At 38.0% G+C, this 24,669-nt stretch overlaps 1 protein-coding gene across 1 annotated transcript in view; it reads right to left on the reverse strand.

Moving 5' to 3' along the window:
- Positions 1-1,051: 1,051 nt before the first annotated feature.
- NKTR (natural killer cell triggering receptor) overlaps positions 1,052-24,669 on the reverse strand; it is a 39,922-nt gene continuing 16,304 nt past the window's right edge. The window contains exons 7-17 of the mRNA XM_052640550.1: positions 19,025-19,054; positions 18,437-18,582; positions 17,268-17,490; positions 16,675-16,830; positions 13,985-14,072; positions 12,124-12,269; positions 7,551-10,433; positions 5,085-5,180; positions 4,638-4,694; positions 2,746-2,847; positions 1,052-1,162 (exon numbers count right to left, since the gene is read on the reverse strand). Coding sequence (XP_052496510.1) covers positions 1,075-1,162; positions 2,746-2,847; positions 4,638-4,694; positions 5,085-5,180; positions 7,551-10,433; positions 12,124-12,269; positions 13,985-14,072; positions 16,675-16,830; positions 17,268-17,490; positions 18,437-18,582; positions 19,025-19,054 — 4,015 coding nt within the window. The 3' untranslated portion in view covers positions 1,052-1,074. The remainder of the gene's footprint in view (positions 1,163-2,745; positions 2,848-4,637; positions 4,695-5,084; positions 5,181-7,550; positions 10,434-12,123; positions 12,270-13,984; positions 14,073-16,674; positions 16,831-17,267; positions 17,491-18,436; positions 18,583-19,024; positions 19,055-24,669) is intronic.

Consider the following 24,669-nt stretch of genomic DNA (forward strand, 5'->3'; position numbering starts at 1 on the left):
CTTACTTGAAAGGCTTTAAAGTAAAGCCCTGAATGATGTGTCCAAAATGGTGGCAGGTAGATCTTAGTGTTACTTTTGCAGTCCACTCTCCATTCACCTCTTCCAGGCATCAGTTCTGGGCAGCATACCCAAGTGGTCACACAGCCCTGTGCCAATCCTGCCTGCTCCATGGCCCCCAGCCCACACCTGTGCTTGAGAGAAGCTCTCCAAATAGTTAAAGTGAATACAGCTTACAATGAACCCTACTTGGTGCCAATGAACTTTTAAAAAATTTATTTCTCTCTCTGATGGAATTCTAATATATAGTATATAAGAATAATGCACCACAAGTTACCAAGCACCAGAGCATAAACTGGAATAGAACTTTTTTTTTTTAAACAGACTGAACTTCTAATAGTATTTATTAAAAAAGCACATGAAACATTAGGGCTACAGAGACAGTGCAGAGATTTATAGTTAAGGCTGATCCATTCTTTTTAACCTCACCCGCCAGCCTGAAATAAGACAGTGGGCTGTATTATGACCACGTTCTTGATCCTCTGAAACAACAAAGAAGAAAGGAGCCACTGCCCTACACTCCTGGTTACTATCAGTATCAATTCTGGGTGGTTTGTTTTTAAGAGCACACATGAATAGGACTGTGTAATTGGTATGGAAGTATTTGGCCACCTTTCACAGTTCTCCTTCAGTTCTATGCTTGGGCAGCATAGATGCTAAAACCTTAAAAATGGGCAAAAAGAATCTGTATTCTAAGAAATACAGGAGACAAATAATCTATCTAAAATAATATTGCAAATTATACTTAAATTTCATGATTTCTTGATTCAAGAAAAAGAAATTAATTTCCATAGTTGGCTACTGTAAAATGTGGCATACAAATATTTTAAGGAGATATATCTGTATTTTAAATTCTATGCACATGTAAATAAACAAATAACAATTAAGAAGTGTCTATTTTTCAAATTCATCTCTAATACCGAAACAGAACAACAGACTGCCATTAAGTTTCTTAAATTTTTAAGTTACCAGATATTTACACGTAAGATATAATTCATATAAAAAAAGGGGACACTTTCAACTATATCTGCTGCTTTCACTGGGACTTCGGTGATGAGAGTAACTTCGGTCACTTTCACTGTCAGAGCCGTAAGATCTACAACTCCTGCATAACAAGACAAAACAAATAAACAAATACCTCTTAACTCTCAACCCTGTGAATCCCTGCTGAAGCTTCTTTTTTGGTATAAGGGGCTTGAAAGCAAGTGACTCGAGGAGGCACAGCATAGTGCGTAGAGAAGTACAGTACTGACCATGACAACACTGTGGACTTTTCAAAGATGTCAGTGACAGATGGTGGTAATATCGAGGTGTAAATAAAGAAACAGCACTTCCTTCTTACTTGAAATTACTTGAAATCCACTCCAGGAAATGAGAATAATTTTCCATGTTACCCAAAATGAACATCAATATTTAATTAGACTGAAGAAGTAAGGGGGAAAAAGGCCAACAAGAGTTTCATTAAAAGACAAGGGGAAAAAAAAAAAAAGAAAGGAAATCAAAATCAAATAAAAAAAAACAAAAACAAAAAAAAATCAAATCAAAATGTGAGCCCAATGAGGGGTGAGGGTGAGGAGGGGCAGGGATGGGACCACTGGGATAGTGAGTCAAGAAGACTTTGGTTATGGTCACCATTCAGTTATTTTGGGAAAAATATCCACAGAAAGCCAGTCACTCTGCTAGATGCTAAGGGCACACACACAGCAGACTAGAGTTCCCTGGGCTCAAGGGTAGTCTGGAATAGGGGGTAAGATAAATAAAACACACAGCAGGGCCCATATCTCAGGGTGAGCAGTCAGGAAGGGCTTCCCAGGGGCAGTGAATGGGTTATTTCAAGAGGCGGGATGGGAGATGGTGAAATGGGCATGTGAATCTCCAGGCAGAAAATAAAGGTTCCAGAATGTTAGTGCAGGGAACACAGAAAAGCCCAAGCTGGAGGTGGTAGGTGGAGAGGCCTCCATGTAATACTCAGGAGCCTGGTGGACCTGCCCCTAAGGTCACTGGGGTGTACTTGAAGAGTTTCAAATAAGGGAGTGTCTGTATCACACTGAAATTCTATAAGCACCAATGACTGTAACTGCAAGGCATGGGGGTAGTGCAGTGGTGGTGAGGGAGGGTAAGACCAGAAGCCACCAGGAAAGATACACACAAAAAGTAACCAAAAAGACTTCTGCAATAACTATATGTTACATAAAACCTATCTATGAATATATATTAACACATAAAAGACATTTTTAACCATTAAACCACAAATCCTGCTACTGAAGCAAGTGACTGTGACATTTTATTACATATTTAAAAAAAATACTACCTTAAAAAAATTTAAAACTGACAAATTGGCTGTTATTTATAGCAAGTAACTCTAAAGAATGGTCCACAGTTTGAGTGGTCTTCTCTCTTTATTCCTTCCAAAAGAAATGTTTGTCCAAGGATATGTGAATATTTAAGAACCCACTTTAGATTTAAACATGTTTAAATGTTTAATGTTTAAACACAACCAATAAACATTACCCAGCAACTCTTAATACAAAGCCTACTTTCAGTAACTGCCTTTGGACTGAAGAAATTCAACAAGAGAAAGAAGAATTTCTGTCCTTAGAAGATGATGCTTTCTCTGCTGTAGCAGTCTATCGCCCCATACCCCAAATGCCCGCAGTAACTTACAGTGCTTGAAGAACAGAGACCCACCTGGATCGCCTATTGTAGCTTCTGCCTCGGTGATAACTGTCACTCCTCGGGCTTCTACTTCGGCTCCGACTCCTGCTATAGTAGCTATCATAAGTGTAGGACCTGCTTTAACAGCAATAACAAACACTAAATTTTCCCATTCAAATATTCATATATTCCCATTTCTTTTTAGGTTCTTAAGTGTCCTCATAGAACATGGGCACTATATGACAGAATGAAGACATATGTGCATAACACGTACTGGAAACATTTAATAACTGCTCCAAATCAGACTTACCATATTAAACAGAAAAACGTTAATTTCTTTTCTGCATTGAAAAATATCACAAAGTTGACCCTGAGTTAGTTCAACTGAATCTGGTGCATCTTATAGGCAATTAGGGTCAATAAATCCCTGCCATTACAATTTGACACCATCACTTCTGACACTAGAGCAAAATGGGTCAACAAATAAAAACTGTTGAAAAAGTCAAAGACGTGTTTTCCTGCCGGGAGCCAGCACGGGAGATCCCACCCATGACAAGGTCATGTGGAAGAGACCTGACGAGCAAGGCAGATCAGGACTCGAGGGACCCCGTGGACCTGCTCGAGCATCTACCCCAAAACCAGAATCTGTCTGTCTTACTATTTTCTGCCTTTCACCAACTCTTCTGACATTAACAGGGGGCTATCCCCGACCACCTTTCTCTGGAGAAAATCAACTTAGGGCTCTAGCTAATAAGTCTCTTGGACATGAAAGGAGTATTTCAATTCAAATCCCCCTGTTAGCATTCTAGCTTGCCTGACAGGTTTATCCAGACTCTTGCAGCTACGCATGTGATTTTACAGCCTCCCAACTGTGAGAGGCACGGGAAGCCTAAAACATTCTAAAAATATAGGCCCTTTCTAAGAGTTAAAAACTATTAGAGTAGTGCTGGTGTAGGATTTCATTGTTGAGCCAATGCTTGCTGCCAAGTTCCCGTATCCCTTATCCATTGTGCACCTGGGAGTGCATTAGTTAACATAGGTGGAATGTAAGAAAAACAAATAGTAGCCTTGAATTTAACCACATCAGACCTTTGAGCTAATTGGTTCCTTCTTTGTTGCAACTCACTGCACCTTCGCTCCGTGAGAATGTAACCCTGTTTAGCACTTTCTGAGGCTGACATAGATTAGAAATATAAAGAAAAAACACTTCAAGGAAAAATAAGTTTTCTGGTTGAGCAGCCTTTATCAAAAGAGGGTCATAAAATGTCCACAGGCCTCCAAGGCCAGAAGATAATGTACACAACATTGTTTATGGGAAAGGTATGCAGAAAAAAATCCTGGTTTCAATAAAGACAAAACAGATGTAATGTTTGGGCTGACTCTGTATGACCTTGCATCTTTCATTTCCCTCTATGTACAAGTCAAGGTATAAAAGTTACTTTTGAAAATGAAGTTGGGGGCCTCGCTCACCGAAGCTTGGTCACCCCGTGTCAATCATTCTTTTTTTCTCTCTCTCTCTCTCTCCCTTTCTCCCTCTCCCTCCCTCTCTTTTTCAGGCTGAGCCCTTGGAGCACAGAGGCTCTCTGCGTTCACTTTCCTGCCTGGGCTTCTAAGACCCGATCAAAAAGGCGCTCTGTGTCTTCATTCTGGCTAGAAGGTGCTCTGCGTCTTCACTCCGGCGAGAGGGCGCCTGTGGCCTCCGTGAACAGAACAAGTTCCTTGTCTGGGGCTTTATTAGCTTTCTGTGTAAACCAAGGAATATCAGCTTCTATTCTTTCCTCTCTCATTCATTCATTCATTTGCCAACACCATTCATCCTGAGGGTACCCCTGGACCCTGTGGGGGCTGGACCTTGGCATTTCCCCATGAAATACAACACCTTTAAAAAGGGAATTAAGGGGTAGTTTCCCAGTACCTGTCCATACCTGGACCGACTGTGGGGATCATAGGAGCTGCTCCTGGATCTGCTCCTGCTGGACGTCCTAAGAGTAACCACATAAGGGACCATCAATTTTTGGATCAGGACAGGCTACATAAAAAATCTAGGCATTTATTTACCCATTAAGGAGAAAACACAATGAAATCCAGCAGCTGTATTTATTTCATTTTTAGTATTAAAAGCATACTGGATTTTTTTTTTTTTTTAAGCCTGTTGGGTTTCACAGGAAAGGTTTTAAGTTTTATACAATTCTTCTATGAGGTGCACATAAAGACAGTCACTGGGGAAGAACTGGGTGGGGAAGGGGAAGACACAGGTGGGACACTGGTTTGGTACTGAGCAATGACAAGACCCTTTCCAGCAGCTACCCCACTCGGCCTGTGCAGGGAGACAGATGGGAAACCACACCGTAGGGCGGGATGCACGAGCTCACCTATGACTTTTGTAACTGCGGTAGGAACTGCTCCGGCTCCTTGTGCGGCCTCTGCTATACCACCCTCTACTCCGACTTCTAGAGTAGCTTCTTGATCTACAAGTAAGAGTGGAAAAAATATAATTTTATTAACTCATTATGCTGTTAAGGTTAATTACTAGTAGGGCAGGAGTGGGAAAATCCAATAGAGGAAAGGTCTTTGGAAAGGTCTCTCAAACTCCTCACAGCAGGGATGACAAGAGATGGCTAATGAGAGTTTAAACTGAACAGAATGAAATAAAGAAAAAACAGAAAAAGCTGATACAGGTATGTTCATAGGAGCCGCTTCTGTAATACCAGCAAGAGGAAACAATCCAAATCTTTATTAACAGCAGAATGGGTTTAAAAAAAATTAACATAGATATATACTGAAATATCCTAAAGTAGGAAAATTAACTACATTTACATGTATCAACACAGTTAAATCTTGGGAACATAATGTTGAGTGAAAAAGGCAAATGTAGAACATCTATAAATATAAAAAAGGATTCTATTTGAAAAACAACAAAAAACATTATATATAGATAGAAACATTTATAGAAAGATAACAAAGAAAAACAAGAAAATTATAACAGAAGTTTAGAATAATATTTAACTCTTGGAGAGAAGAGAGAAAGTAGGGTAGCTTCGGGTTGGGCTCTATTATGTTAAAGCTCTATTTTTTAAGATAGAAAATTATTTTCTATACCTTAACCATTTGCATGTTTTATACCTTAATCATTAAAAAATTTATACCTATTTAATATTTAATAAAACAAACAAGAAACTTAATGCAATTTTGCCCCCACCCTGCATTCACTTGGCTCCCAACCCTTTTCCTCCTAGTTTGTACCTGTCATTCTGGATAAGAACAATATCCCTGTGTATATGCTACTTACCTAATATCTTTACAGGTTGTAGTTAGTATATACTTATGTTCTGGAAGACAGGTACAGTTTATTTGCAAAGACATTCTGTTCTCATAAGATTCTAGTCATTTACTCAAACAATTATAGGGTAACTCTGTGAGGTGACTGATAAGATGAGTAGCGAACAGTCCATGATTCCAGCAAGTTCACAGGCCAGAAGGGGAGTCAGGCCTGGATGGGTAACCAAAACAGGGAGGCAGTTTAGCTTTCTCAAGTCTACCACCTGTGAGCTGCTCAACCTAAGAGCAAAATTCTCAGAATTTCTGAAGTGAAACACTACTCACTCCAAAGGCAGGGGTAGGAAGGAAGATGACAGTGACCAGAACCACCAACAGCTCAGAGTTATCTGAGGGTGAATGCTAAGTAGACAATGAGCAGACAGCAGACTGGAGGAGCTAAACAGGCACCTGCATCTAGAATATGAACCCAGAGAGAAAAGGCCAGAATTCACCAGCTCTCTGGGGCTTGCTGTGAATCAGAGCAGGAGGAAGAAGAGAAGAAGCCCACACTCAAGCATGGAATGGTCTGAGGGATGAGGAGAGCCAGGAGAGTGCTTCCAGAAGGACTGAAAACATGCCCTGGCACTGGCCATGCAGAAGCACCTGAAAATCTTAAGTCAGCTGAGTGAGACGAGGGGAGGGAAGGCACGGACTACATAACGCAAGCGATTTAAGAGTAAGTGGGAGATGGTTATTATAGGTGGTAAATGTTGGTTCCTATTTTTAAAGAAATCTGGGTAAGGGAAAAAAAACGACTGATAAAAAACTAGGAAGAAAAAAGTTAAAGATTCTTAGTCTATTTTAAGTTAGAGTGATGCAAATCAAGCACAAAATAAATAATAAAGGATATGAATAAGAGGCAGTGAGGTAAAAACCATGAAAAGTTTACAAGAAAAGAATACAAATTAGTTATTAACTTCTTATCACCATCACCGTTTTTTTCAGTTGTAAAAATGCTCATTCTCTGCATTATCCAGTCTATGTCAATGACAAAAGTTAGATGTAACTTGAACCAAAAAATCAGTCAATCAATCAAAAGATGATTATTTTTTACTATTTCCTGCCCCCTGAATAAAGATCAACTAGATGTACGTCTTGAGGCATCTAACTTTGCCTCTCTCTGGCCCTCACCTTCCACTTGTATAAAATGGAGGGTTAAATTACTGATTTCTAAATCCTACATATTCCGTAAATGCAAGATTCCCTTCTAAGGTATGACTGATAGCAGAGAGTGGGCTTACACCTTTAAAGATGGAGACCTTGTCCCTTATTATGGCAATGCACTGCAAATACCAGGGAGCTTTAACTAATAGCAATAGTTTTTCACCCTGAGCCCAAACTGCTTCCCCTGAAATCTCTACTCCCTGTCTTCAGTCTGCTCTGTGAAACACATAGCACAAGCCTTCTCCTTATTTCCTCCCAGGTATTTGGAAATAGTGATCTTATCCCTAACTCTGATGTTCTTCCAAACAAAACAGTAACGGACTCTACTTGGGAGACAAAAGGAGAGTAACACTCACCGATAGGATGATGTGGAACTTCTCGATCGACTTCTTGAGTGACTATAGGAGACAGACCTTGTTCTGTGTCTTGATTTGGTCTCAGACTTACTTCTAGATCTACTTGGACTCCTGGACTGGCTATCACCATCTCGACTAGGTGTCTGTTCATCACTTGAACTCTCTTGATTTCTTGGCCTCCGGTTTAAGCGTGCCGTCTTTCTTACTTCATCAAAGAGAGACCCCGGCCGAACTTTATTTTTGCTTTTAATTTCTATTCTCAAACCCTGTGGTTTCATTTCAGGCATAGCAGTCAATGCCTTAACGTCTGTAGCACTGGATGTGGGAGCAGACGGTGCTGCAAGGTTCCCCACACCTTGCAGGGGCTTCCATTTATTATCCATGAGGCTGGTCTGGCTTTTCTCAGCTGCTTCTTTCTTTATGGTACTTTCTACAGCACTGGCCAAGCTGGCAGAGCCGCTGTCCTGTCTGCCCATCTCACCCACCATTTTGATTTCTGACATACTGCTTTCCTGTTTTCTCAACTCTGCCTCAGGATACTCTGCTGGCATATCCTGCTTTAGAACAATGCTTATATCCGGGGTATCAAGTCCTGAATTTCCTAGAGGGGAAGCTCCCTCGGCCTTTGCTGGGGAGCTCCGATCAGGAGTGCAAATCTCCATGTTGTCATCTGCTTGAAGCATATCCTCTGCTCCGCTTGGGATGCTCTCTTCAATATGCTGAATGTTTGGGGGAGAACTGACTACATTTTCATCAGTGTTTACAGTTACAGGAGAAATGCTGAGTTTAACATCATCTCTAGTAGACTGATCAATATCTGATGAAACTGCTGTGCTACGTTTACCTGAAAGGCTGCTGTCTTCACAGGGCTTCTCAGTTTGGAGAATATTTTCTTTTATGGTTTCACTGTTTTCAGAAACTTGTTTTTTCTCTTTCGCCTCCTGAGTAACTTGCTTTTCATTAATCTCCTCCTCCTCCTCTTCACCAAATTCTAGTGGAGGCTGCCAGTGAAATGCTTGTTTTCGTTTTGGAGTCTTGTGCTTTTTATCTTTTTTCCCTTTTAATTTCTCTTTTGCTTTTTTGGTGTGTTCCCTTTTAATATTCTCCTTTGAGCTGTGTTTATGCTTGTGTGGCTTTCCTCTGGTGTTTTCTGAATTGGAATAGAATCCCTCAGAATCAGAGGTTGAGGAGCGCTGTTTGCTTGACTTCCAGGCACTGTTACCATCAGGCAGTAAAGTATTTGCTGAAGACTTAGTTGTGGGTTTGGCTTTGATGTGAATTTCACCAGACTCTGACTCAGAATCCGAAGTGGCCTCACCTTCCTCCTTATCAGAAGTTGGCCGGGGACTATTTTTATTGTTCTTAGTTACATCTCGTTCAGAATTTGACTCAGAGTCCCATTTACTCCCAGCATAATTCTTCCTTTTGGGCTTACTGCTATTTCTAAAGGGATCAGAAAGATTTTCTTTCAAAGTTCTTTTTTTTGAACGAGGGCATTCCCGTTCAGGCTTAGATTTCTCTTCATCTCTGTTTCTCTCTTGTTTATTATTCACTTCCATTTGGACTTGCTTCTCCTGGGCTGACTGCGTAACCTGAACACTTGACTGTTCACTGTCTGAAGAGTAATCTAAAGATGATCTGCTTTCACTGTACTTTCTATGACATGAAGACTTGGCTCTGCCTTTGACGTATCTGTTACGAAGTGCTTTTTCAGAGCTGCTGCTGTGCCTTCTATATGAAGTGTAACTTTTTTTCCCACTGGATCTAAATTTTCTCTTGGCTCGTCTTCCATCATCACTGCTAACAGAAGAGTATGAAGATGATCTACTACACCGTGAATGGTCACTGTATTTATTTCGTGAATGAGACCTAGATGAGGGGGACCTAGACCGTGAATGTGAACTAGCTAAACTTCGAGATCTTGTGTATGATCTGGAATAAGATCTACTCCTAGAAGATCTGCTCCTTGACCTTGGTGAACTTTCTGAACTTCTATCACTGTATTTTGAATAAGCACTACGATCACTTTCTGAATTTTTTTCTCTTTTATGGTAGGATGATGAACTACCAGTCTCTTTAATATTTGCTAAACTATAAGTGCTTTGGATGGGCAGCAAATGGGTTGTTTTAGCTTTCATTTCCTGGATTCGTTCATAAGAGGGCTTCCAGGGCTTCTGCCCAGGCTTCCACCTTGAAGGAGGGGGGCTGTCACTCAATGGTATAACAGGAATATTTTCTGCCACCACTGGTTGTACTACAACACTTTCATTTTGTGTCACTGTTGCTCTTAAAGGTTCTGTTTTAACAGGTTTATTTTCACTTAACTGAGAGGCTGTTCTTCTTGGTGATTTTGATGCTGTTCTTTGGCGCCCTGACTTAGAACTAGATCTGGACTTTGATCTACTTCGAGAATGTGATGAAGATTTTGAGGCAGTCCTTGATCTTGAGCTTCCTCTAGAATAAGACTGAGAGTGAGATTTTGATCTGTACGAGTCTCTGCTGGAATGGGTTGAAGAGCTCTGGTCATCCTTATCAGATTTAGACCAATCCCTCTTGGATGAGTGATGAGATGATGACGAGGAAGAATGAGATCTCCTTTCTCTCTCACATGAAGATTTCACTCGTCGGGTTGCAGATTTTAAGGATTCTATGTCAGATGGTACAATAATCCTTCTTTTCTTGGTCTGTTTGTGCCTTCTGCAATGTTTCTGCTTTTTAGCTTTCTTTTTATGCTTAACCTTTTTCTCTTTTCTGCGTTTTTTATGGTGACCATCAGAGTGTCTTGCTGTACTCAGATCTGAATAATATCCATTATAGGACCATGATCGGGATCTCTGGGACAAGCTCCTTTCATCCCATCGGCTTGAAGAGGGGTCACTTAACCTATAAAAAGGACATAATATGCAGGCAGTTATTTACAAGCATGTTTTCTAACCTTTAAAATTAAAACACATTTGTTGTCAATACTAGGCATCAACAAAAGCCTAGTTAACAACCAAGTACTAACTCTTATTAATGCTTTAAGCACACGTAGGAAGGATAAAGCAAATAGGTGATAGGCCTGGTCCTGAAATTATAAAACTTCAAAGAAATAACTATTAACAGATTCACTTACAAAAGGATTTTTCCAGAGTCAAATCAGGAATTTTCAAATTTGATAGGAAAATAGTTTTGAAAAGCAAACCAACTAATTACAAAAGCACTGCTGACCTACCAAATTCCTGGCTTTGATCTGCTCAATAATGCTCTGCCTTCAGGAGTAATTTCTGAGGGAGTCAAATCAAGTTCCCAAACAATTTGCTGCTTCTCTGTAGATACAGGATAACTGCCAAAACTTTAAGAGAAGCCTCCTTTTTTTTGGCTGCATGACTTGTGAGATCTTAGTTCCCCGACCAGGGATGGAACCTGGGACCTGGCAGTGAAAGCTCCAAGTCCTAATCACTTGATCACCAGGGAATTCCTGACAAGCCTCTTTTTCTTTCTTTTTTTAAAAAAATAACCTTATTTATTTCTGGCTGTGCTGGGTCTTCACTGTTGCAACGTATGCTTTCTCTAGTTGTGGCGAGTGGAAGCTACTCTAGTTACAGTGTGTGGGCTTTCATTATGGTGGCTTTTCTTGTACAGGCTCTAGTGCACATGGGTTTAAGTAGTTGCGGCTCCCAGGCACAGACTCAATAGTTGTGGCACACAGGCTTAGTTGCTCCAACGCGTGTAAGATCTTCCCAGATCAGGGATTGAACCCGTATCTCCTACACTGGCAGGCAGATTCTTTACCACTGAGCTACCAGGGAGGCCTGCCTCTTCTTAAGAAACTAGCATGACTATTGTTTTATCTCAGGATCATAGAGGTAATCATAGACTTTTCATTAAGGTTTTAGTTAAACTACTTAGTACGGAAATTGGGAGAAAAGTACACGAAAACTAAGATGCAGGCTTTACAATATCAGTGCTAATGTCAGGGCTCAAAACTGTTCTCAGTGCTACCATATCCATACCGCTTGCACACAGCACATCACACACCTTGTCCTCCCCTCTCCGAACTCTGAACCATTCCGCTGGATGGCCACAGAGAAAGACAATTCTACACAGGGTCCCACTGATATATTTTGCACTAGCTATTCTGGGGCCAGCCCCACTTTTAAAATAGATAATCCACTGTGGAGTGTCACTGAAGAGATGGGTACACTGCTGAAGAAGCAACAGTCCCTAGGGTCAGACGTTAACACACACACTGGCTACAAATTTTCTTATCTACCATTAGTGACTACAAAAAAAAGGCTATGAGAGAATCTGCTATGTAATTTTTAAAAATAAAGTCCTGATTATTGCTAAAATTAAACAAGAAATCTTTAAGAAATTCAGTAGGGTAATGGTCTTGTGAGAGAAAACAGAATTTTGATTTAAAAGTATCCAAAGCCAATCAGCCCTCCTTCCATTTCATCAAGCATTCCCAAATGTACTCTCTGGTCACAATCTAATTTTAAATATAAATCTTTAGTGAAAAAACCAGAAGTATGTCTCTATCCCCTTAAGACTTAAAATATAGCAGAGAAAGGATTGTACTTTTACTTACTTATCTCCTTTACTCCATTTTTCTCCACTAGGTGGTCTATATGCTCTTAATCTCTGCATTTCTTCTTTCCAGTGAGGAGGAGTTTCACTGCTATCATCATCATCTGATTCAGAACAGGATCTTGATCTTGGAGGTGTGTGATAGCGCTTTAAAAACAAAGTTAGGAATAACTATTTAAAAAATACTTCCCAACTGTAATCTGCTATAGGACAGCTAAGTATAAGACTCAATCTTGGACGCCATTCAAACACAATAATGACTGAAGTACCACAATGATGGTATAAAGTTAAATCAAACTAAAAGAAATAAGAAAGGCAGATATTCACCTATAATCACACACAAACTTTTCCTTAAAAGTCCTAATGATTATATTCATTAGCTTATTCAACATACTAAGATTTTTGAACATATTATTTCACATTCATTTCAATATTTAAACCCATTCAAACATAGCAGTAAACACTGATCTAACAGCACTGCCTTTGCATAACTACATATTAATTAAGAGAATACAACTAGCTCCTTGAACAGACTTTGGACTATACCTAAGATTAATGCTAGGGTTTGCCTACAGGTAAAAACATTTTTTTTTTTTTTTGTACAGTTCTTCTGTGTATTCTTGCCACCTCTTCTTAATATCTTCTGCTTCAGTTATGTCCATACCATTTCTGTCCTTTATCGAGCCCATCTTTGCATGAAACGTTCCCTTGGTATCTCTAATTTTCTTGAAGAGATCTCTAGTCTTTCCCATTCTGTTGTTTTCCTCTATTTCTTTGCATTGATCGCTGGGGAAGGCTTTCTTATCTCTTCTTGCTATTCTTTGGAACTCTGCATTCAGATGTCAGGAAGCAACAGTTAGAACTGGACATGGAACAGACTGGTTCCAAATAGGAAAAGGAGTATGTCAAGGCTGTATATTGTCACCCTGCTTATTTAACTTATATGCAGAGTACATCATGAGAAACGTTGGGCTAGAAGAAGCACAAGCTGGAATCAAGATTGCCTGGAGAAATATCAATCACCTCAGATATGCAGATGACACCACCCTTATGGCAGAAAGTGAAGAGGAACTAAAAAGCCTCTTGATGAAAGTGGAGAGTGAAAAAGTTGGCTTAAAGCTCAACATTCAGAAAACGAAGATCATGGCATCTGGTCCCATCACTTCATGGCAAATAGATGGGGAAACAGTGGAAATAGTGGCAAACTTTATTTTTGGGGGCTCCAAAATCACTGTAGATGGTGATTGCAGCCATGAAATTAAAAGACACTTACTCCTTGGAAGAAAGGTTATGACCAACCTAGATAGCATATTCAAAAGCAGAGACATTACTTTGCCAACAAAGGTCCGTCTAGTCAAGGCTATGGTTTTTCCAGTGGTCATGTATGGATGTGAGAGTTGGACTGTGAACAAGGCTGAGTGCCGAAGAATTGATGCTTTTGAACTGTGGTGTTGGAGAAGACTCTTGAGAGTCCCTTGGACTGCAAGGAGATCCAACCAGTCCATTCCAAAGGAGATCAGCCCTGGGATTTCTTTGGAAGGAGTGAAGCGAAAGCTGAAACTCCGGTACTTTGGCCACCTCAGGCGAAGAGTTAACTCACTGGAAAAGACCCTGATGCTGGGAGGGATTGGGGGCAGAAGGCGAAGGGGACAACAGAGGATGAGATGGCTGGATGGCATCACTGACTCGATGGATGTGAGTCTGAGTGAACTCCGGGAGTTGGTGATGGACAGGGGGGCCTGGCGTGCTGCGATTCATGGGGTCGCAAAGAGTCAGACACGACTGAGCGACTGAACTGAACTGAAAAACATTTTACTGCTCAGATTACTAATTTGAAAAAAATTAAGTTTTAACACACATACAATTGTGCCCCTTCCTTTAATCTTCCGTCCAGACTTTGACACAGATGGTTTCTGGTCACTTACAATGGGTGTAACATCAGGAATTTTCCTGGAAAAGATTGAAAATTAAAAATAAGCAAATGCTAGGCAGTTTTCTCAGTGTGTAAATGCAGAATTTATGTTCCTTTAATACAAAAACAGTTCATTCAGATCTAACACTTTTATAGAATGAGGCACTCCACATGACCTAATTTTCAAAGCATATCCTCCGTTATTTTTCAAATCTTTAGCAGAGTACAGATGATTTACAATATTCTGCTAGTTTCAGGTGTACAGCAAAGTCAATCAGTTATTTATATATACATATATCCACTCTTTTTTGAAATTCTTTTCCCAGATAGGCCATTACAGAGAATACTGAGTGGAGTTTCCTGTGCTATAAGTAAGTTCTCATCAAACATCCTTTAAATAAATGTTAACAGATACCATTAAAGGCATTATTAGTTCATTTAATTTTCATAACAATACTATGAGGTAAGTACTATTATCAACTTCTTTTTAAAAATAAAGAATTTTGAGATTACAGTTAAGAATGTTGTCCAACGTCACATAGAGAAATGAAACATGACTTTTACAACCATGATATAACAGGGTTTTCCCAGCCAGGAATCTGGCTCCAGATAAACATATAATGCCATTATAAGGAAACCTTAACTAAAAAGTATATTATAGTTTTTTCAGTCATTTCATATTCATGATATCATTTGATTCTCACAATGAAAGAAGCAGGTACTCTTGGTAGACACCCGTTTACCTCATTTTCCTCATGAAGAACACATCACTGAACCAAATGACCTGCCTCTAACTGTTCAGCCTGAATTAATGTTCATCTGGGTATCTTTTACATGCTGATCCAATGTTGCCACTCTCCACCTCCTCCCCCACAACAGTCCAATTTACCCTGCTATATGGCCCAGAAACTGGTATTTTTAAAAGCTTGCCAAATTACACTGAAGTGCAGCTGAAGATGAGAACAAGTGAATTAGAGCAAGTGTAGAATCCAGCTTCTGCTAAACAAAGTACAAGTGATAATGAGCTTAACTGCTGGTAAATTCAGTAAGATGGCAAGCTCTAAGGCTGACAGTCCCTGTTTCTTATCCTTTCATATTGCATATCTTGCATTCTTAGCACATTAATTTTAACTCCCAAGTGACTGATCAAATCTCAAGCATTCTAATGAAATAGATCAACCTGCTATCTTTGTTATGACACAACTACCTACCAAATATGACTTAAAATAATTCTGCAGGATATAACTTCCAAAGATATTATGTAACCAAACAGGAGTGATGATCAAATAAACTTCCCAATGATATTCAACCATAAATACAAGACAGTGGTATAAACTACTTTTAAAAAATACCAAATAATAGGGGTCAGCAAACTTTTTCTTAAAAGTCCAAGAGAAAGTATTTTAGGATTTCTAGGCCAAGAAGAAAACTAAGATGATTATGTAACAAAAAGAAAACAAGTTTTCACAAATGTTTTATCAACGAAATTTGAAACACACTGTGATGTGCAGTGCACTGAACAGCATATATACCGATGACAGCACCACATACAAACTCTGCAGCTCCTCAATTCTGCTGCTATAGCATAAAAACAGCCCAAGAAAACAGTGAACAAATGGATATGGCTGGGTTCCAGTAAAATTTTATGGACAACGAAATTTGAATTTCATATAATTTTCACATATCACAAAATATTATTATTATTCTGATTTTTTTTCACAAACATTTAAAAACAGAAAAATCACATTTAGCTCATGGGCTGCACAAAACCAGACAACAGGCTGAATTTAGCCCACGGAGCACTGTAGTTTGCCAACCCCTACTAGATGACACTGAAATTGACCTTTCAAGTTTCCTACTTTCTGGAAACTAGATGGATTTGATCAATGAATGGTGTTTTGTATTTTAAGAAAAAAGAATCCCACTAAGTTTGTTCACAAGACAGAATTCTTAGAATTTTGAAATATCTAACAGTTTAAACAATAATCTTATATAGAGACTTAACTGAACAGGGACATCTCTATAACTTCTTAGGCTTCAAAATAACTCTTCAATTGCCAATTACACCAACCACTTTATGATATTTCTAGTCATACAACATTTCTCTTAACAATTCTACACTTGAGTGTAACACACAAAATACATTAATTTCTATTTTTTGAGACCAAATCTAAAGCTACATTTTAGCTTTTCTAACATAGAGGAGTTATCACTGAGTAAGTTAACAACAGTAACATATGGTACTAAATTATATCGCCAGTCACCATGCAATAATTTTGCACTACTAATTGGGGTATGTTTTAAAACCTGACTGGACCCAAAGAGTTCAACTAACCTTCTGTTCTGGTAACTAAAATCTCACCTCTAGTGAAAGGCTAAGTAAATGAAGTTAGTAATGAAATCTTCCCAGATCTCCACTAAGAACTCTCCCAGGTCAACTTGGCAAATTCCCTTTTTCTATTAGTAGAATATGAATTTTGAAAGGTAGGGTCCATGGCATTCATGAATCCAGTATCTCCCACAGTATATTTCAAAGTGCTTTTACTATGGGTCACGCTCAATAAATGAGTGTGGACCTGCAATGAGCTGACAGGAATTATCAAAAAGAGAAACAAAAACATGTAGGTTAATCATCCTTACGGTTCAGGCTCCACTGTGACAAGAGGCATATCTCTTCTCAGTAAAAATCGGTTCTCCGGCACTGGAGGAATCTCTTCTGGGCGGACCACAGGCTTTTCCCTTTTAGCATTTGAATCAATAGATCTTTTTTCATTGGTATCACTCCTCTCAGAGTGACTTAGAAAGAACAAATCAAATCACCAATTAAAATGTGTATATCTAAATTTTTAATATTAAATAATATAATAACATAACTAACAGCAAAACTACTGATACGTTGCAAATCCCACTAAAAAGGTCAACATAATTTTCATAAACAGAACATATAAAACATGAGCGAGTGAAACAGTCACTGCACTAAAATTCTGATATAAGAATTGCCAAACGATCCTTTCTTTAAGAGTTTAAGCGATTGTTTTTACCTACAAATGCATAAATCTCTGATATAAAACATCTGTGCTACCCTTAGATTTGCAAGATTTCAATATAAACTTCCTAAAATACTGTCCTTTTCAACAATAGGTAACAAAGATAAGTTTACAGAATCACACATACTGTTCCCATTCCAGGGTGTTTGTTTTTTAGGCAAGACTACCCTGGTGTCTCACACTTACCCTTTTGGGCTTATTATATGTTTATTTCTTGGCTCTTCTGAACTGTTTGCTTCCTTTCGTCTCTTTTTAGAATGTTTAACTTTCGGTCTCCTCTTATGTTTCCTTCTTCTGCTTCTCTCATGTTCAATTTCACTTTCTGAGGATGATTCTGAAGAGGATGAGGAATTGGAAGAGGAATCCGAGACTTCTGAATGACTTGGCTTCTTCCTTTTTTTCTCAAAAACTTTTAATAAATAGTAATAAAAGTATTAGTACTGGATTTCACTGCCCACCTTTCAGAGTAAAAAAAAATGATTACCAAGTATTATAAAACATGTTTTATATAAAGCACACTAAAAATTTAAATAAACTTTTTTTTTCAAGTTGATAATACAATTTGCTGGTGAGATTGCTAGGTAACAAAGCCCTCATGATAAGTTTATATATTAGTTTGGTCAGATAAGAAAATAAGTAACTACGTAATATAACAAATGATAAATGCTTAAAGAGGGAGGAAAACACAGAGTAAAGGGAATAAGGCAAGTCAAGGTAATTTAAGATAACATTTGAGCAGAGACCTGAAAGAAGCGAGGGACAGGGGTCATGCAGGTATCTGAACAAAGAGTATTCCAGATAGAAGGAACAGCTAGCACAAAGTTCCCAAGTGTCTGACATGTCTGAGTAAAGATTAACACTGCTGGGAAGACAATGAATATGGAGAGATGAGAGAAACAGCAGAAAGCCAGAATCCCTTACAGACCACTGTAAAGACTTTAGTTTTGGTTGACAGAGAGGGAACCCTTGGAGAAGTTGGCTCTGGTTGCTGCTGAGGACTGTACAGGGTCAAGTGGAAGCAAGAAGACCAGTTAGGAAGCTATCATTACTGAGAAAAGATTATACAGAAGTGATGACAGAGGCAAAGTGAACAGTAGTGAGGCTATTGGAATAACCCAGGTAGAAGATATTTGGGTTTGGACCGAGCTGACAACAGGGCAAGTAAAAAGAAAAAGTCAGAGGTGGAAAGATTTCTGATGGATCAGATACAGGGTGTAATATGGAGGAATCAGGGCTATTGGTATATTACTCGTAGGAGTTTCTTCCACTACTGAAATCTAGGAGGTTCTCTAAGTTATAGTTTTCAACAAGTGTTACCTGTATCCAAGCTCCCTCTGTTCTCAAAACACTCTTACCATCTTTTGTTGACTTTGTGGCAAGCACCCCGCAGTCAATAACTCGTACATCTGCATATGGTCTACTTGCAGCATCAGTTTTCAGATTTTCAATTTGTTCGATTACTTCAAAACCAGAAATAACTAGTCCAAAGACAACATGCACCCTGTCACAATACAAATTCAAGAAAAACTGGTTTGATGACAGTTAAGCCAAGAGCAGTAATCAAGACAATTGTTGTAAATGACATGTTCACAGACCTGAAAATAAAAGTGTCTGATGTATGAAGCAACTAGAAGGAAATTAGAAGTTCTTCTTCATAAAAGGTAAAAAAAAAAAAACCCGGCTCAAACTGGGCCTTAGTTTTCTGCTTTTAAAACAGTGATTCTTAACTATTTTACAGCAGAGAGTATAACAATCAGACTGCACTTGATACTGAGCAGCACCTGTGGTCTCAGGACTACTGCCTCCTATGATCCTCAGGGAAAGCTTGGCTATGAGAGAATAAACCAGAGGTCAAGAGTGCCCCCTTGAGGGTTCACCACAGTCTAATTGGTTGGACTGGCCACCAGCACACCTCCCCAAAATAATAAGAATATAACTCTTACCCATCCAGGTGTGGAGCAGGTTTTGTGGTACTGTGCAACAAACATCAACACAAAGAAGATGGCAGAAACCAGGTGTTCAGGTGTACAGAGCAGAAGGGTTTAAAAGCACAGCATGTAGAGAACAAAGAAGTAAAGATAAAAAGGGGAAAAAGTTAAACATGATATACACCTAAACTTAAAAAGCTTAAAAACAGCAATAGTAGTCATTTTACTGATTTAAAAAACCCTCAAGATGACAATGCATTACAAACTTTTCTCTCTCCAATATGAAGACTATATATATATATATATACACATATATGTGAAATAGGTTTGAAATACACAGCATAAATATACATTAAAATTAAAGTTACTCTCAAATCCGAAACAAAGACAATAACAAAAACAAACTCAAAACTTATCAAAATCATTAAACAAGAATAAAAAACATCTAGCCATTTGCTTATGGAAAGAAAAGTGTGATCAACACTTAACAAGTGCCCCTTAAGTGAGTTTTTCTACTAGTTATTTTTCATACTGGGTTAGTCTGCATCTTTTAGGCAGGTAGCTGGAGGTAGGCCTCAGAAGCCATTTCTAGAACTTCCTGCCCCTCTTGCTTCACTTAAGTTGCCACTCAAAACAACTCAGAAAACGCAATAGGGAGCAAATTTTCTATCTGCCAACACTTCTGACCACAAAGTAAGTAATTGTAGATAACATTACAGATACTTTACATTTCCATGGCCCAAAAAACATCCAACTGGTTGCTTTACAGTCACAAATTGGCAGACAGCCACTGTTGGGAAGCCTATGGGGTATATTATGATTAAGATATTTTGAACCCAAGCTGGTTTTCCCATAGCATTTTCACAGGTCTTCAGACTATGTGAATTATATAGTGGAAAAAAATTCAAAAGTAGATAACTAGACTCTATCACAAACATCTTAGTTTATGAGAAAGAGAAATTATATTTGAGAGAATGGTCACTGGATTATCAGACCATGTGAAAGCAGTCAATTATACTAGAAGCTCTAATGTCAATTTTTATAATCATTTTATGTAAATTCTAAGAAATATGTGAATAAAACATAATTTTAGCCTTCAATACTAAAAAACATTATTCTATCAGGAAATATAACACATATATTTACATTAAGAATTTTTAATTCTGTAACAGTACTACAGTTTAGCTTTAAAAAATTTAAATATCAACTCAAGAAGTGGCAGAATTTTAAAGGGAATCTTGAGTTTTAAAACCACTAGTCTCAAATTTTCCCTAGAAGATTGAGAAGTGGTAGTTTAAGCCAATGTGACCATAAAAATGAATAAAAACAGAAGAAAGAAGAAAAAGAAAATGTAGCAAACAGTGAGGCACTGATGCTTCTTAAATCATGAAAGGAGCATCCAAAAACTATCCTGACAGTAACTTTAATACAGAAGTGTGCTTCCCATAATTACGCAACTTTACCAAGCACAGTAAAGATAGTAAAAATTAGGACATATGCTAGACAGTGATTCCACTGTATGAAAGATGGAAAGAGGTAAACATTTTAAAGGTAAAAAATGTTCTGTAGTGTAAAGGATCAGTCTCAAACATGTAGCAGTGAAAACAATGATGCATTAATTAGATATATTTCTCTTCCTTGGGCCTTTCTCTCACAACTCTCAGATATTCTGGTATTGAGGAAAAGTCTACACATTTTCTTAAAACACACAGAATCCAATTCAGTTTGCACTCTGGTTAATAGAAGTGATGTAAAAACCACCTTAGGGCAAATCTTTGGAACAAATGGTGTGATTAAAAATTTGAACTTACTGCAGTGATGCAGCGACATACTACCTGAAACTCAATTTGAGAATAGAACCTTTATGACAGATTCAGGTTTTGTTTTTAATTCAAGTGAGAACTGAACACAAACTCAATCCTTTAGTGCACTAGTAAGGAAAACAAATGAAGACAAGAGCAATTTTTTCAAGGATAAATTTCAACTGGCCCAATATGCCTAAACAGGTGTGAATAACCAAGTCTATTACTCGCATCTGCAATTCAGGATGCAGAAATACAAACTTATGATTTAACTGGGTTAGGCTATATAATAAGAATAATGGAAGCAGCTTAACAAAAAGAAGCCCTCTGGAGTTCTCAGCCCACATTCTAAGAGCAGAAATTCCAAGGTAAAGCAGGCTTACTGGAATTGGGCTGATGGGCAAGGGAAAAAAATGATATGCAATGATATGCTTGGTCCAAGCCCTTCAATTCTACTAAAATAGACAACGAGATCTCACCCCATCAACTCTTAAAAATTGATGTTTCAAAACTATACAGCTGTAAGGACCAATGTAGTGATAACATATGCCCAGTAAGTTAAGACCTTAAAGCCAGGGCTATCATAAATATGTAAGTTTATGCATGCTTAGGAAAACACACCTAAAGGAGAAATAACCACAAGAACATTTCAAGTTAGAAAAGCTTCCAATATTTTCACATTTCCATTTTCTACTGTCACTCAGATACTGATTTTCCAGTTCCCTTCATCTCTGAATCTGCTTTAAAAATACATGCACAAGGGTTCATCTAAATCTCATAAATCCTAGAAACATAAAAGTATGACTGATACGCCAAAAAAAGAAACTACATTTTTTTAACCATTATCAAAGCAGATTTTGGCCTTATACAGAAAGTAACAGTTCTGTACTGAAATGAGATATAAATCATTATATACAATATACCCCACTCCCCAAGATGTGTGGGAACTTGGTGGTAACAGGCCACTGAAATTAAAATTATACTTCCCAGGATTTACTATGAACAATAAAACACACTTATTTTACATGTACTGCTGCCACAGATCAAGCAGAAAGTTTTTTTCTTAATGCATATAACAATAGGATTAAAGAGATAAATAAAGAAAGAGAAAGAGAGAGCCTTAGAGTAATGAGACATTACCTTTGGAGCGCACGGTGTAACACTCTTTCTGTAAATTTTACACAAAAATGGCAAGAAATAAATTGTAATACACTTTTAAGACAAGACTGAATCTATGTTTTAATATCAATATAACTTTGAAATTAAATACTTTCAAGTTTTATGCAAAGCAAGAAAGCTTTTTAAAAAGGAGGGCTCTAAATTTTCTTTCACATAGGATATGTATGTAGAGACGAACTATGTTTAAGAGAAGCACTGAAGTGGGAATCTGCTCAGGTCCCTAATATTTGTAACATCACAGTGTGAATAATAGAAACAAAATATTATATTTTGTTTTACAAATCCTAGATACTGGCTAAGTCAACTAACATCTTTCTCAAAAAGATAATCATGTATCTAGAGTACATAGGTAAATATAAAAATCTGAATGCCCAGAAGCAGTTACTAGAGGTACAAAAACAAAAATCTCAATGGAAAGAACTGAGTTAAGACACTTCAAAACAAAATTCCAGGGAATACTTTTTACTAATTCACTTCAAATAATTAAGGAACCTTTCATGTTTCTACATTTGAAACCTTTTTTCGGTTACACATCACATCAGACTACTATATGTTATGAGCGAATGAGCAAATGTTTAGATTGTAGTTTCTGTTCACTGCCATTATACACACTTTTAGTTAAGTCACTGAAAATAATAATAATAAGGCAGCATACCTAGAATTTTAAGAATCTTCTCAAAGGATAAAAAGGCAAGAGAAATGAAAGTATAAGAAAATGCATGCTATCAAATCTTGGTACTTTCTTTTCCTCTCAAATGTCTGATTTTCCCCATTATAAAAATTTTTGTTCAATGAATATACACTTTCTGATCAATTTTAACTCAATTAAAATTTAAACATATCTATTACTATTCAGACCAAAACCCATATTATATACAGTGGACAAAATTCTTTACAGGGGTTTTGGACATACTAAATCTTGAAATATTTAAAAATGTTAAAAGGCATTTAAACATGAATGACTGTCAAAAAGAATATGTTTCAAATAATGTGGTGTTTCCAATGAATGTTATGAAAAAAAGTGACTCTATTTGTAAAGTAGTATGAGAGAAGGAAATAAAGACAATCTATTTGTCATAACCTTTAATATGCAATTTTCCCGTGCAACTCCTGAAACTGTCATGACTGTAAGAGGCACCAGATTGTACAGAGTGACAAACCTCATGTAAGGGCAATGGAGACTAACCAAGCCACATTACAGTGCTCTACCTGTCATTCCAAAAGTCACTAAAATAGAACAGCTTTAAAAATTTCAGCACTAAAATTAACATAATACACACCAAACACCACAAGATATAGAACTCCGTCCATGCTGCTAACACAGATGTCACACAAACACTAAGTAATATTCAGACTGGATGTCAGGGATGACACTTGATATCCAGACAATATGGATTATAGTTAAGTGTCATGAAATCTGTTCATGAAAAATCTTTAAATTAACATGAAGGTACTGTTCCTAAAAAAGTAAGGAAAAAAAGCCAGAACTTCTCAGGTTATTAATACTTAGTACCATTTCTTCTCAAACAAACTCATGAGTATGTGGAAAGAAAAAGCATTTCTACCCCCAAATATCAATATAGCTTTGTAAAGCCCTGAAACCAAACCACCCCTCAACTCCTCTTGCTCTGCTACTCTGAAATAACTGGCACTTCTCTCATTCAGGTGAGTAGCTATTCTAAATGACACAGAAGATATCCTAAAACTTATGTTTTCCTCCCACAGTCCTATTTATAACAAGATGTAACAAACAAGATGAACTTTTGTTTAAAGTTCAAAGTCCAACTTTTGACTATCCTATTTTCTTAAATTTTTATAATTATCATGACCACTAACAGTGGCAAATGACAAAGCCCATTCTCAAAGGTTCTGTGGGTATTCCCACTCCCTGCTGTGACATGAGGCCTTCACAGACTAAGCCAAGGGGGATGAGCGTGATCATTACTCCAATATGCTCTGCTGGTGCTGCTAAGTTGCACCAGTTGTGTCCGACTCTGTGCAACCCTATAGACGGCAGCCCACCAGGCTCTGCCGTCCCTGGGGTTCTCCAGGCAAGAACACTGGAGTGGGGTGCCATTTCCTTCTCCAATGCATGAAAATGAAAAGTGAAAGTGAAGTCGCTCAGTCGTGTCCGACTCTTTGCAGCCCCATGGACTGCAGCCCACCAGGCTCCTCTGTCCATGGGATTTTCCAGGCAAGAGTACTAGAGTGAGTTGCCATTGCTTTCTCCGTCAACATGCTCTAACAGCAGTCAATGAAGAAACCAGCTGACTGGCAAGATGAACCAAAGCTGCTTTGAGCCACCTTTCAGACTGATGAAAACTAAGCAACTACAACTGTTTCTTTTAGGCAAGATAATATTTGCATATAAATCATATCATATACTCAAAATTTTAGGATCAACCTATAAAAACACTTTCTTCCTTTAATGTCTGCATTTTCACACCAAAATGTTATTTATATTTGAAACTGAGCTACATACTTTACAAACAGAAAAGGAAAAACAAAACTAACTCAAGGCATATGGTAAGACTAGATACAAGGTTTCCTGATAGGTTAGTGCTCTAACCCAGGAGAATATAGTTACTTAATACAAAGTTATAAATTACCTAACTAATCTCTTTAATCTATGTTATGCAGTATCTTTTTCATCTTTCTGATGAATGAAAGACAATGAAA

This window comes from Budorcas taxicolor, chromosome 1 (assembly GCF_023091745.1).
Source record: "Budorcas taxicolor isolate Tak-1 chromosome 1, Takin1.1, whole genome shotgun sequence".
Lineage (NCBI taxonomy): Eukaryota > Metazoa > Chordata > Mammalia > Artiodactyla > Bovidae > Budorcas > Budorcas taxicolor.